At 39.7% G+C, this 13,302-nt stretch overlaps 1 protein-coding gene across 1 annotated transcript in view; it reads left to right on the forward strand.

The window, feature by feature from the left end:
- RYR3 (ryanodine receptor 3) overlaps window positions 1–13,302 on the forward strand; it is a 477,803-nt gene that overhangs the window by 200,563 nt on the left and 263,938 nt on the right. The window contains 4 exon segments of the mRNA XM_074327936.1: window positions 2,153–2,227; window positions 4,490–4,568; window positions 10,622–10,734; window positions 12,045–12,144. Coding sequence (XP_074184037.1) covers window positions 2,153–2,227; window positions 4,490–4,568; window positions 10,622–10,734; window positions 12,045–12,144 — 367 coding nt within the window.

The following is a 13,302-nucleotide window of genomic DNA, read 5'->3' on the forward strand; positions in this document are numbered from 1 at the left end:
TGATTCTCAAAGCTTCTGCAGAAAGAGCTCCTTGCCCTTGTAGCGCTGAAGCTTGATCATTCCTTAAAGCAGCCGTTCTCAAAATGTGGTTGCTGGACCGGCAACATCGGTGTCATTTCCCCTGGAACTTGTTAGAAATGCAGGTTGTCAGGGTCCCCTGCAAGCCTAGTGACACAAACACCGTGGAGGGGGGTCAGCAGCCTGTGTTGTAACCAGCTGATACACACTGGCTTCTGAGCACCACTGCAGTAGCAGAGGAACGAGTTTTGCTGTGACTCCACCAGGGTTCTGCACAGTGATGTCCCACTCAGTCCCAGTGGGGTACTGAAGTCGTGCTGCTTTCCTGTTGTCACCATCGTAAAGGACACGAGGGCCAGATCTTTCCAGTAGTGCCAGAGAAGGGGGAGAGCACAGGCTCTTCAGTGCCACTTTTTGGGGTCAGCAACTCTTGACTGTTTACTTATGATTATTCACAGCATTGATAGAAACGAAAGGGTGACCCATGGTCAACACCAGGAGATATAATTTAGTCTGTAGTTCAGTTTGAGACATAGGACTAATTTGGGAGCATACACCTACAACATAAGCCTTCGCAAGCTATCAATTCACTTGTAATAACACAAATGTACAGGGAAAACTTCAGCTAGACTGACGAGATGTGAAAATTATTTAGTATGGCTAATTTTAATGTAAGCTGTTGACACATTTGTAAATATAGCAACTATAGTTAGTTCAAATGATTTCAAGAAATTCAGAAATATTGTGAAGAACGTTTAATTCTTTCATAGTATTAAAGTCTGGAGAGCACTTAAGTACCTCCATAGCTGTGGAAAAAGCACAGCCACAGTTGTATATAATTATCAGCTTTCTTTTTTAACATGATGCCACGTTTCTCTTTTTTCTTTTCTCTAGGCTCGTTGTATGACATAAAAAATCATCTCCTTGATGGAGGGATTCTCTTAATTCATTGCTCATGGTTGTGATGGAGGGCAAACACAGGAGAAGGGCAGCGCCTCAGACCAGCCCCTTGGGATGTGGGTCCGTAGCTCTGAATAAGATACATACATAAAAGGTGCCCTTGGCATACAGAAGGAAAATGTTAGAATGTTTCTTTATGATTAATTTTAATCTCAGGCTTTGGATTCTCTTTTTGTGTGTGTTTGGGGATGGGGGCCTGTGTGCTAATATTTTTTCCTACAAGGGGTGTGTGGTCAAAAAAATTCAGTCTCTGAGGGCAGGTTAACGTGACAGGGAGAGATTTAGGTAAAAGGTTGAAAATGTCAATGCCAAAAAACTTCTAGAGTTTTCTGTAGATTTTAGTTTTCCATGTTACCTACTCACCTATAATTAGAATAAATAATAGTTTTGTCTCATATCATGGACTGTTCAGTTAAGATGATACGTGATACGTGATAAGTGATACGTGAATCAGACTAAGGGAAAAAGTAGGAAGCAGACATCAGTGGCTTTATGGTGGGCATCTCTTGTCGTGTGTGTCCCTCTCCTGGTTGGGCTGCCACTGAGTGAATGACCAAAGTGGAGCTGCCCAATGAGGATGTAAAGGTACTTAAAGTAGTCACTTGACTGAATTATCTATTTCTGCATAACGCCCTTTTAAAGTCCCGATTTCAGAGCCCTTTCTCATTGGTGAGAGCTGGATAAATAGGACTCATTTAAGTGAGTGGGCAGAAGGCATAAGACAGAGTTTTGAAGGGAAAAGACTGCAAGGCAGAATTGATCAGATGCCTGCCCCAGCTGCCTTTCCATTGCTAGGCTGTAGTTACAACACATTTGTTTCTCTCTCTTCCTCTGAATGCTCCTGAGAAGTTTCAAAGGAAGGTAAGCAGTACCTATCTCATTTCCATGCTTCTCTGATAGAACAGCCCTGGGTTTCTGCTGATCCCAGGCAGGGGCCATTTGGGGGAAGAGGTTTGGCCCTCTCCCAGCACTCTCTCCCAGGATGTTGCATGGCTGTGGTCATGAGTCTACCACCTCCCATAGGCTGGCCACTCGCTTTTAGAATGAATTCCTTGGGAGCTTTGCAATACGTCTTTTCTTGGTAGTTTGTCTTCTAGAATTCTTGTGCTGCTTGGCTCTCAGAGAAGACACAGCTGGCCCAGCCCAGCCTGACATTTTTCCTCCTTTCCCACAGGCAGCGCAAGGGGGTGGCCACAGGACCCTGCTGTATGGCCATGCGATTCTCCTACGGCACTCTTTCAGTGGAATGGTAAGCACATCCATTCAAGGAGGAGGGGGAAGATGGAGAGGGGAGCAAGTACAGGAAACCAACAAGGTCTAGGTCAAGTTAACAGCGGGAGTAATACGGAATGTAAATAATTATAGCACATTATTGTCTTAGCATTTCCTTCTTATAACTTACCTCCATTTGCAGATGTGTTTGCATTTGCATAATGTCTGACCACTCTCTTCCCCACTCCATGAGGAAAGGGACCATGTCTCTCGCTCCTTTTTTTAAAATTTGAAACCTAATCCCACCAAGTGCAGTACCTTGACATACTAGATGCTCAATAAAGATTTGTTGAGTTGATGATCAAATAAACTATGGGATAACTGATTTCTTGAATACACAAGGATAAGCAGGAGAGAAGAAAAACATCAATCAAATGGGATTTTTTGGTGAAATTTCTCCTCTTTTACTAGCTAAAGGAAATGGGATGGTACCTGTTGTTTTCAGTCCTGGAAGAATTTGAAGGTATTCTATTATGTCAATCCAGAGGCAGGAGAAAGCTGAGCCAGACTATAACTAATTAGAGATCTAGAACCAGCATTAACCCAAATGATGATAACTCAGTGTCACTTGAAAAGCTTTTTTCAAGTTTTAAATAAATGTGTAAAATGCAGGTATTGCAGATCTGTGGCAGGGAGAATTAAGGAGAATACTGTGATCGCAATCAACTAAAATATATGCCGACTCTAGTGACATTTACTTCCAGTCGCTACACGTATCCTCCTCACTTGCTGTCAGTGTAAGGAAGGTTTGCCTTCTTTCTCTGGCACTAGTGGAAAACTGTTCCATTCATTCAAGACTTTGTTTTCACACACTGACACCTGCAGCGTGCTGCAAAGTTCGTCTCAAAGCCTGAGCTATCAAATTGGCAGCGGGAGCCGTGGCTGCCTCGTAAATTATTTATTTATTGCAGCATTTCTTCTCCTGAGTGCTGGTAAGATGTTGACCTTTTCAGCATGAACATTCATCTGTTGTAGTCCGTCATGACAAAGGACAGAGAACAAAAATGACCAAATGGAAGATTATCCGAGGAGGAGATGGGGAGGGACGTTTAGCGTGGGGAGACTTTGTACCCTGCCGGTCTCAGAACTGAGGGGCAATCATTTGTCTTTCAGAATCTGGTGCTTATCCATAGTGTAGTGAAACCTTAGTATCTCTTTGTTTCTACCAAAATAGAATACACAAAGCCTCAGACAGCACGCTTCTCCTGGCCTTGAAAACTCAGGCTAACACTGTGGTAGAGATATGAAAGCTTACATTGTTTATCATTAGATTTACTGTCCCACGCCTCCCCACCCCCAAAGAGTCCCGTCACAGTTAACATAAACTCTATATTGGCTAGCTCCTTTTAGGAGCAGCACTGAGGATAAAGCCTGTGTGATATGACTCCGTACAATGCAATGATTTTCCATTTTCCTGCTGCAGAGAACAAGGAATATAACCCAGAAAGCACGTTCCAAGTGCATATCTGCCTCCCAGAATAATTCCAAGGTCAGCGGCTGTGCCTGTCACTAGAGGAGACAGAGAACAAGCCATGGGGTTTTTTTTCTTCTTATTCTTCTTTATTATGCTGTTTTAAAAATCATTGTTAAGTTTTGCATACACATGTATTTTTATAATTGGAAAAAAACATATTATTTGAGAAGTTTTAAAGCTCATAGAAAATTTGAAAAATAGAATAAACAGAAATGGAGGCATCATCAGGGTCTTCCCCCCCTGTCCAAAGATAACTTCTGTTATCAGTTTGGTGTAATTTCTTTTAGCCGGGTTGCTAGGCATTTAAATTTTGCATACATGTTAACTACACAAACAAACTATTTTGTATTCCATGCTCTAACCCACTCTTGATAAACACAATTAAAGGTAACGTAATATTCCATAAAATGATGTACCGAAGTTTATCAAGCCTTCCGTTATTATTGGTCATTTATGTTCCATTTATATTGTTCCCAATTTAAAACTTTCTCAGAGTATCTTTGAACTAAAGCATATTTAATATTTCAAACTTATTTCTATAACATACAGCCCCATAAGTTAAGTCACTGGGTTGTCAGGTAAGAACATCTTTGAGGTTTTAAGTATATTATAAAAGTATATTCCCAACCATTATAATGATGAACAAGATAAGTCCTCGTCCCAGTCACTCAATGTTGACATTGACAACTGGAAGCCAAAGGGTGGTGAGATGCCAAGAACGGACAGAAGAGTATGACTTCACCAGCATCTGCTCTTGTTTCACAGTATCTAACATGTTTGACTACATCAAGATCGCAGACAGATAAACTTGCCTTTGACGTAGGTCTACGGGAACATGCCTCAGGTGAGTCAACATTCCCAGATCTCAATGGGGTCTTGGGAGAAGGACTTTTGAGAAGGACCCTGAATATGTGATTCGTTGGGGATTCCGAACCAACTAATCAGTGGGGTCAAGAAATAGGTCTGAAAAACTTTTGGAGAATGATAAAGAAAGAATGTATGATGGAAACAGAAACTAAGAATAAGAGAACATAATGCTTTAACCGCAGTCTGCCAGTCTCAAAGAAAAATAGTTTTTTAGGGTTAAGTACTGAAAGTAAGTAGAGAACTTATTCCTGATATAACCAATGGTCATGCTTAACTGCTAAGCAAACAAAGATAGCATAATAAGTGCTGACATTAATGAAGCATAGTGACTAGCTCAAAGGAGTAGTCCCAATTTTTTTTTTACCTATTTTTTTAAATTAGTTTCAAATGTACAAAACAATGTAATAGTTAGACATTTACACTCCTCAAAAAGTGATAACCCCTATCCCCCAATCTACTACTCCTCTGACATCGTATATAGCTGTTACAATTCCATTGATTATGTTTCTTAAGCTATACTCCACATCCTGTGACTATATATATATACATACACATTCAATAGTATTCAGCTTCAGGTGTGCAGCACAGTGGTCAGACACCTACACCATCCATGAAGTGGTCTCCCTAATAAGACGTGTACCCATTTGATACCCCACAAAATCTTCACATTATTGATTATATTCCCCAAACTGTCTTTCACCTCCCCGTGGCAATATTGTGGTTACTAATTTGTATTTTTCAATCCTTTTACCTTCTCAGAGACATAGAGGAGTAGCCCCATTTTATTCTCAGTGAACCAGCTGTTTCTAAAGCAGCGTTTCCAGTGTTCGTCGGTGACATCCACCGCCATGGTTTTTGCCCTTCCAATGCATTGCCTTTACTCTCATTTACTTTATATTTTTCTTTAAATTTACTTACTTTCATACTTAAAATTTTAGAGACAGAGTATATAACATTGCTATAAGTCGAAAACTGGTATTGCTTGCCATAAAAGTAAAAGAAACCCATGAAATTAAATAACTGAAGAGATGTTGGCAAATGTTAGAAAAGTGTAAATGATACACAAGCTCCAACCTTAAAACTTTCTCTGATAGAATTAGAAGGCTTAAAAGAGTAATACTCGTAAAAAGAAAATACAGTTCTCACATATGATTTAATGTCATTTGTTGTCTTTTACCACCAGTGCTATATATCATATACTTTTTTTAGTGTAATCAAAAATATTGACACTCAAGATAACTATAGTTCTATACATAGTTATACTCACATATAGTTCTATTTATAGTTACAGTCTCAAAGAAGGGACCGATTTGCTGTTGGTTATTCCAAAGACCAATGAATCAGTGAGTAGAAGTTGAAAGGACATAAACATTTCACCTCAGTGAAGGACACCACTTTGTCATCTCTGCAATTATCCAGCAGAGGAACAGGTGGCCTTAGGATATAGGGTGCTCCCCGTGCCTGGAACTATTCATAGGCAATCTGACCATCTGTCAAGGGCATTCCATATGGAATCTCCGCTCAGTTTAGAGGTTGGGCTATGCATTGGTCAGGTTTCTTGGTGGCACACAGCAGAAACGTGTTCATGTTAACTCAAGCCAAATGATCATTTTACTGGAAGGGTGTTGGGTGGACCCTGCTCTAAAGCTGGAGCCCCAGGCTTGGAAAGGGGGCAGGAGCAAAGTGAGGGCAGGGAAGGGAAAACAGCCTAGGTCTTACTGCAGGAAGAGTCTAACTTGGATGCAGTCTTTAATGTCTTAACATTTTCCCCAGAATAGGAGATTTCATTGTTGGGTAGCCATAGAAGGACAGAAGTCCGTGTGGATGTTCTAAAACTGTGTCAGTTCATACGGGAATGATCCACATTGGCTGATTTTACAGAGGATGTGGAGAAAGAACTCTGCAGTTTAAACCATATGTACCTGCTGTTTCTGCAGCATGTGCAGTGGTGTCTGAGAATGCCTGAGGAGAAACCCTTTCTCTCCTCCCCTTCTTTGTACAAAGGCAGATCTGCCGCTGCCCACTATGGTTTTTTTTTTTCTCCTACAATAAGATTACAGTTAAATTTGATTTGAGGTTGCTTTGTTTTCAGCTAAAGCGTTATTCTTAAAATATCACTTTAAGTTGTTGTCAACATTTTCTGAAAATTACGAAATGAGTGAAGTACCACACTCTCTGTAAATTGGCCTCTAAATATAAACCAGCCGTCTGTCTTGGAGCACATAATCAGAAAAGTCATATGTGGTCATTCTATTTGCATCAATAAAATGACTTTAGACTTTTTGAGAGTTGGGGAGAAATTGAGAAATACCACTGTCTAGTCATGCGTTCAGGAAATATGTTTCATTTAATTATTAGAACCTCCAGGAAAAACAGAGGGAAAATTACAGCAGAGAATGTTACTCTTTCCAGCGCTCTTTTCTAAATACCTAAAAATCACATTTGGTATGAATTCTGCTGACAGACTAGAGAAACACATGAGCCAACCCAAGTTCAACTTGGCTGATCAGAAGCTGACTCTGGCAGAAGAAAGGTAGCAAGAGTTGACCAGGTGTTCATGAAAACCTAAAGCCTAAAATAATTTATTTTACCTCCCTCACCCCCAACCCATTTCATATTCTCCTTAAAGAAGGCTAACTTGGTGTTCGTGAGGGAGAAGGAGAATGCATGTATAGCTCAGATAAGTTTCAGTATTGCCTGGAATGGGTCTTCTTACTTCAGGAGATTCACTCAGAAGCCAACGGAGTAGCATTCTGTTTTCCTACCAGGTCATTCTATCAGTGCACGCTCAGGTCAGAAACTTCTTTCTGAGTTGAAAACAAGCGAAAGGCTCAATAGCTGAGTTGAATCTCTAGGAGAATGTGAGGAGAAGTTTGGAGGCAGTTTCTTGAACAATTCTGGAATTCCCCCTGCATAGTGGATAATAAATGGTTTGATTTACTTAACAGAACCGGTGATCATTTTGCCTTGATTTTGGTTACTGAGTTCTTTCTTTTCTCCCTTTAAAGGTATTTTGTGGTGGTGGTGTCGTTTTTAGCATGCAGACATAGCTTTAGAATTAGACTTAGGAGGAAAGAAATATGAAAAAAATAAAAACACTGATAGCGCTATTATGGGTTTTAAGGTCATCAACTGGTCCACATTCTGTTGATTCTGGTAACAGTGCTGTTCCCAGTAGAGAGAAGGAGAACAAGTAGGTTCCCCGTGTGCCTCTTTAGGACCCACTTTATCCCAAATGCCTTGGTGGTCCAGAGTACATAATGCATTTAAATACCTTTTCCCCCTTCAGATGTCTTGTCATGAAAATTTTAATGTAATCAAAATTTAAGCAAAATAATCATCAATATTTAGTCAAAATAATGCCTGTACATAGTTTAAAGAAATAGTGTTCCTAGGCTTGTTGAAAAGATCAGTCTCCTGCCCTGCCCTTCGCTGTTCTAGATGGCTGCCTCTCTCTGGGGCATCTCCTGTCAGCTGCTCTAGTATTGTTTGCCACTTGTTTATGAATAATATAGTATACTGGTCTTTAGTTATTCTTTCCATATTAGGTATTATCTTGCTGGTCCTAAGTGAATAATAAAAGTTTAGCGCTTATGGTCCCCATTCTTCCCTGTCTTCTCTTTCCACCCTCCCAATATATTTACATCTATATTTTATGTAACTACCAAATCAATATTAACTACTTACATTGGTATAACTATGACTTTTATTTGCAAATGAGACTCATGAAATACAATGATCAGTTCACTTTACTGTATTACTTTTGAGTTTTCCAGTAGTTAAGAATTGCCTTGTTTGTTTTATTTTCTGTGACCTAAACATTTATTCATCTCTAAACTCTGAAACTTTCCCCTGATTAGATTCAATCACATTAGCTGTTCTAGCAGTTTCATCTTCTCAGAAACATCCACCATCATCCAGGAAATTCCCTTTACCGCTTTCCTAGATTCTATGTTTCCTAGAGCTCATGTTTTTCTCCCTTCTTGGTTTTACACCTCACTTCAGTAGCTTTTACAGAAAGGATTCATGGGAAAGTTTCTTAATTCCATCTTCACAATTAAGTCACAGTATTCTACGTTCGAAAACTTTTTTTTTTTCTCAGCAAGCCTAAGATTTTCTTCTATTTTCTCCTCTTCTGTTTTCTCCTAGCTTATGGTTTGGCTGTTGAGATATCTGTACTCTGATTCCTGATCCTTTGTGCGTGACCTTTTCATATTTTTCTGAGAGCTACTTAGATCTGTTTTTCCCCGATGTCTGTAATTCCACAGTGGTACGTCTGGACATGGATCCTTTCTGTTCTAAGTCTCACGGGAATGGGTCCTGGTGTGAATCTCTCTTCTCCACTGTGCCAGACACTCTGTAGGGATTTTCAATCTGAAAATGATTGTCTTTTAGCATTGGGAAAACTTTAACATTCTTTCTTTGTTAATTTCCTCCCTTTTTCTGTTCTTGCTTCCAGGAAAGTCTCTAGATTGGTTTTCTAATTTTCTTTTTGCTTCTATTTCTAAACTTTTTTTTTTCATTCTTCTTTTTTGGGAAATTTTTCAACTTGATGCTATAACTCTCTCTTTTCTTTCTCTCTTTTTCAGGATCAAAGAGTTTTTCTTTTTCTCTGAAGGAATCTTTTATGGATACTTTTACAGCTGCTTCATGACTGTAACTTTTTCTTATCTCTGAGATGATGAATTATGATCTCTTAAAATTTTTTCTTTGGATCTGTAATCTTTGTTTTCTCAAAGGCCCTTCCTCCTGTTTTTGTTTTGTTCCTGTTATTTATGTTAGACTTTCTTCAGATGTCAGGTGATCCTTTGTCTTCATTCAGGTTTAGATCAAGGCTAGAAGCTCTGTGTGTGTGGCTATGGCTTGCCTGTCTGCTAAACCTCACTTTCACGCAATCTGGCAGAGACCTAGGCATTTCATTGGAGACACCCAAACAGCAGTATCTTTTAACTTGGGTATGTGGCTTCCCTAAAGAATAATCCTCAAACTGGGGGGGGGGGGGGGGGAGTGAGGAGGGAGGTTCAATATCGCAGCTGGCATTTTGGAAGCTGAGGGAAGGAAGCAAAGAAAAGGGAGCTTGGGTTTTACAAATCAGGATGTCGAATATGAGTTATTGTCTATTTTCAACAATACTCTTTCCTTCCTTGTTTGACAGTGCCTGGTGTTTCCAAAACCAGACCTCTGATGGTTTTTCATCCCATGGATTTAACTTCTAATCTTCTGTAGGATGGAAGAGGAAGAGTTACCTATCTGATGATACAAGACAGAGAAAAGGATGCAGAGGGTTAAATGTTCCTTTAAAACTCTCAGCCAGTCCTCCTGTTTTCAACCCCATCCTCTACTGTTACCATCACAAGTAACTGTTAACTCCAGTTCCAAAGACTTTACAGGAAATACGCAGCAGGAATGGCCTGACTTCTTGAGAGAGGCTTCTCCTCCATTCTCTTACCCAAAGCCTTGAGTTTTAGCTTTTTCTTGGCTAAAAGCACCTATCTGCTTTCCTTTTTCCAAGATGTCAAATTCACTTCATTACTGTCAATTTCACACCTGCTGTCTTAGTCTTTGTGGATTTAGGCCTTGTGAAAAATCTCTGATTATTTTTAGTAGAAGTACTGGTGTTTTAGTAGAATTTCAGGGGTTGGAGGCAAAGATAAAAGTCTATAAGTGGTCAGTCAACCAGTGAAGTCAATTCTTAAAGATTTGTGTCTGTGAAGAAAACATTTTTTCTATATGTATTAAAAATACTCAAAGGTTTTTATATTTTGCTGCCTACAATAGTCTTTCCCAATATTGTCTTTCTGTCTCGAGAGAAAATGAAAATAATACACAGAGACAAGAGCAGATGTGGAGCTAATTAGAACGCTTATAGTTAAATAGAAATTGAGGTCTAGAGTATGTGTGGACGTTTGCACGTGTGTGGGGGGGGGAGGGAGGGAGGGAGAGAGAGAGAGAGATTATCATCAGAAGGAAGGTGAATAAGGGACACTGGCTTCTATGGTGCAATGACTAACTCAAGGAGATTTCATGTAGGAGAAGCCTGTTGGTGGACCATACATCCTGCTTCCAAACAGCGGTCTGAGGGAGAAAAAGTTCGAATTGGAGATGACCTCATCCTCGTCAGTGTGTCCTCTGAAAGATACCTTGTAAGTACCTCCTAACACAGGCATCTTTCATTTTCAGAATATTTCCCATTAGGAGTGGTTGGCCAAGGCTGACAGGATGCATAGGACAGTGTCCTTAAGCGGTGATTAAATCCTTTACCCTGCCAGGTGGTCATGGGGCCTGGAATTTAACTGTGAGTTACCCTTTCAGATTAAGGTACTACCATGTTTCCCCAAAAATAAGACTAAGCCGGACAATTAGTTCTAATGTGTCCTTTAGAGCAAAAGTTAATATAAGATCCAGTCTTATTTTACTATAAGACCGGGTATAATATAATATATAATATAATATAATATAATATAATATAATATAATATAATATAATATAATATAATACTGGGTCTTATATTAATTTTTACTCCAAAAGACGCATTAGAGCTGACTGTCTGGCTGTCTTATTTTCAGGGAAACACAGTATGCCCAACAAACTCTCCTAAAATGCCATAGGTTCTTCCAGAGAAAGCCAACTATTTACACATTAGCTACCACTACTGTGAATTCATCACATTGTTTAGCTCTTGTCCAGTGAGGAACAAGCCCGAAAGAATGGCACATAGGAAAATAAACTTACATAGGAGATAGAACATTTTAAATGTTTCAGCATGTGGGATGTCATACCATGTTTCCCCGAAAATAAGACCTAACTGGAAAATAAACCCTAGCATGGTTTTTCAGGATGACATCCCCTGAACATAAACCCTAATGCGTCTTCTGGAGCAAAAATTAATATAAGACCCGCTTTTATTTTCAGGGAAACACGGTAGTGGTGGGAAGATGCAGGTGAGATTTTGTACCTGGGGATGAATGAGTAACTATGCAAGCATCACTGACACCAAGCCTTTGGTTGGTGTGTGTGAGTGTGTGTGTGTGTGTGTGTAATGCCTGAAGATCAGAACTGTCAGGGCTAAGTTTTTAAGCTTCTTAGCACCAATCCTGTTGACAGATTTTACATTGCCTAGGCTGAAGTCCGGAGTAATTTTTCCCACTTGTGAGTTCCTTTTTCCTACCAAGGATAGACATTTCATAATTTCCTGTTGAATCAGGGATCCACCTGAGAAGATGAAGTCAACATTTGTCTGTCACCTCTGTAGCTAAATACTTCCTCTTCCCTGAATAAAGTGTCCCCCGTTGAAGCCTCTATTAGATTGGGTGGAGAAATCTCCCAGAGCCATGTGAAAAGAGCCAGACGACAGTACGGCTGTTTAATTCAGTCCTCGAAGTTCTAGGTAAGCTGCTTCCGTCAGAACCGGCCAAGTGATGGAAAGGCTGTCTCATTTCTGTTTCTGCCACAGCATCTCTCAGTATCAAATGCTAACATACAAGTGGATGCCTCCTTTATGCAAACACTCTGGAATGTACATCCTACGTGCTCAGGAAGTGGCATCGAAGAAGGTGTGCTTTTTTATATGCATGCAGCCCCCAGCCTGCCAGTCTGTCGTGTGCTGTATACCTTGACATGTTCTGCTGCTTCCCAGCTCCCACCAGCATGTCTTCATACGCGGTTAGCATGATTTTAGTTCATCCTTTCTCTGATGTTGGTGTGCATTATTTTCTGTCCTGATTTCTGATTACATGAGCATTCCTGGAATTACTTTTAATCCTTTAGTGCTTACTATTACTTTAGCACTACATGCATTTAGACCTGGAATATGCACTTTGCCTCACCCACTGACTTTCCATTTTTATTTATGGTTACTAGTTATAAGGGTACAGCAACTTCCATTTTGCCATTTTGAGGAGATTATTTGCCAAGAAGGTGATATTGTTAATGTTTCTCTCCAATGTATCTCTCCATATAGGAGGGAGAAGGATTTTCTCTATACTAACATACGTTTTGCCGTTTGTTTCTACTTATAGAAAACCACTTAAAAATAATAAGTGAGATATTCTTAGTATTTTATTTTTCCCTCTAAGTAAGCTCATCAGAGTGTGTTTGACGTATCCTATTTCTTGGAGCCAGGCAAAGTCAGTGCACCTTTCAAGTTATGTAATAAATATACTGGCCTTAGCTTACTCAGGGGTACGATCACAACTAAGCAGAATAATCAAATGTCAGTGACCTGTGGGTCATTGCATTACATTCTAGCGCTTTGTAGCAGGATCAAAAACATTTTTAAATACTCATATCACAGGGTGTAAGCCTATTTTTAATCCCAAGCCTAGTGGGTTCAAACTGGGAATGCCATCCTGTGATATGATATTTGGAAATGGCAAACTGAGAGTGTCAAGGTGATACCCCAGTTTCAGAAGGTATCATAAGTAAACTGAATAATCAAGAAACAACAGATTTTTAAGTCTTTTGGCAATTCGTGAAAGGCTTTAAAAGGGCAGGATATGTTTAGGCCTCTTCTTTGATGACAAAATTAACCTACAATCATCAGGTAGGTTACTACCTAATGATGTCTACTGTCCATCCTTCCCTTTCTATGAGAAATTAAATCTGGGTTTACATCTTTCCCGAGGAAATTATAACTGAATCTTTTCCATGTTAAATTTTTCGTTGTCACTGTAGGAATAAAATTATTTCCCAGTCCCAACAGAGGGCTTGTG

This window comes from Rhinolophus sinicus, linkage group LG03 (assembly GCF_036562045.2).
Source record: "Rhinolophus sinicus isolate RSC01 linkage group LG03, ASM3656204v1, whole genome shotgun sequence".
NCBI classification, from domain to species: Eukaryota; Metazoa; Chordata; class Mammalia; order Chiroptera; family Rhinolophidae; genus Rhinolophus; species Rhinolophus sinicus.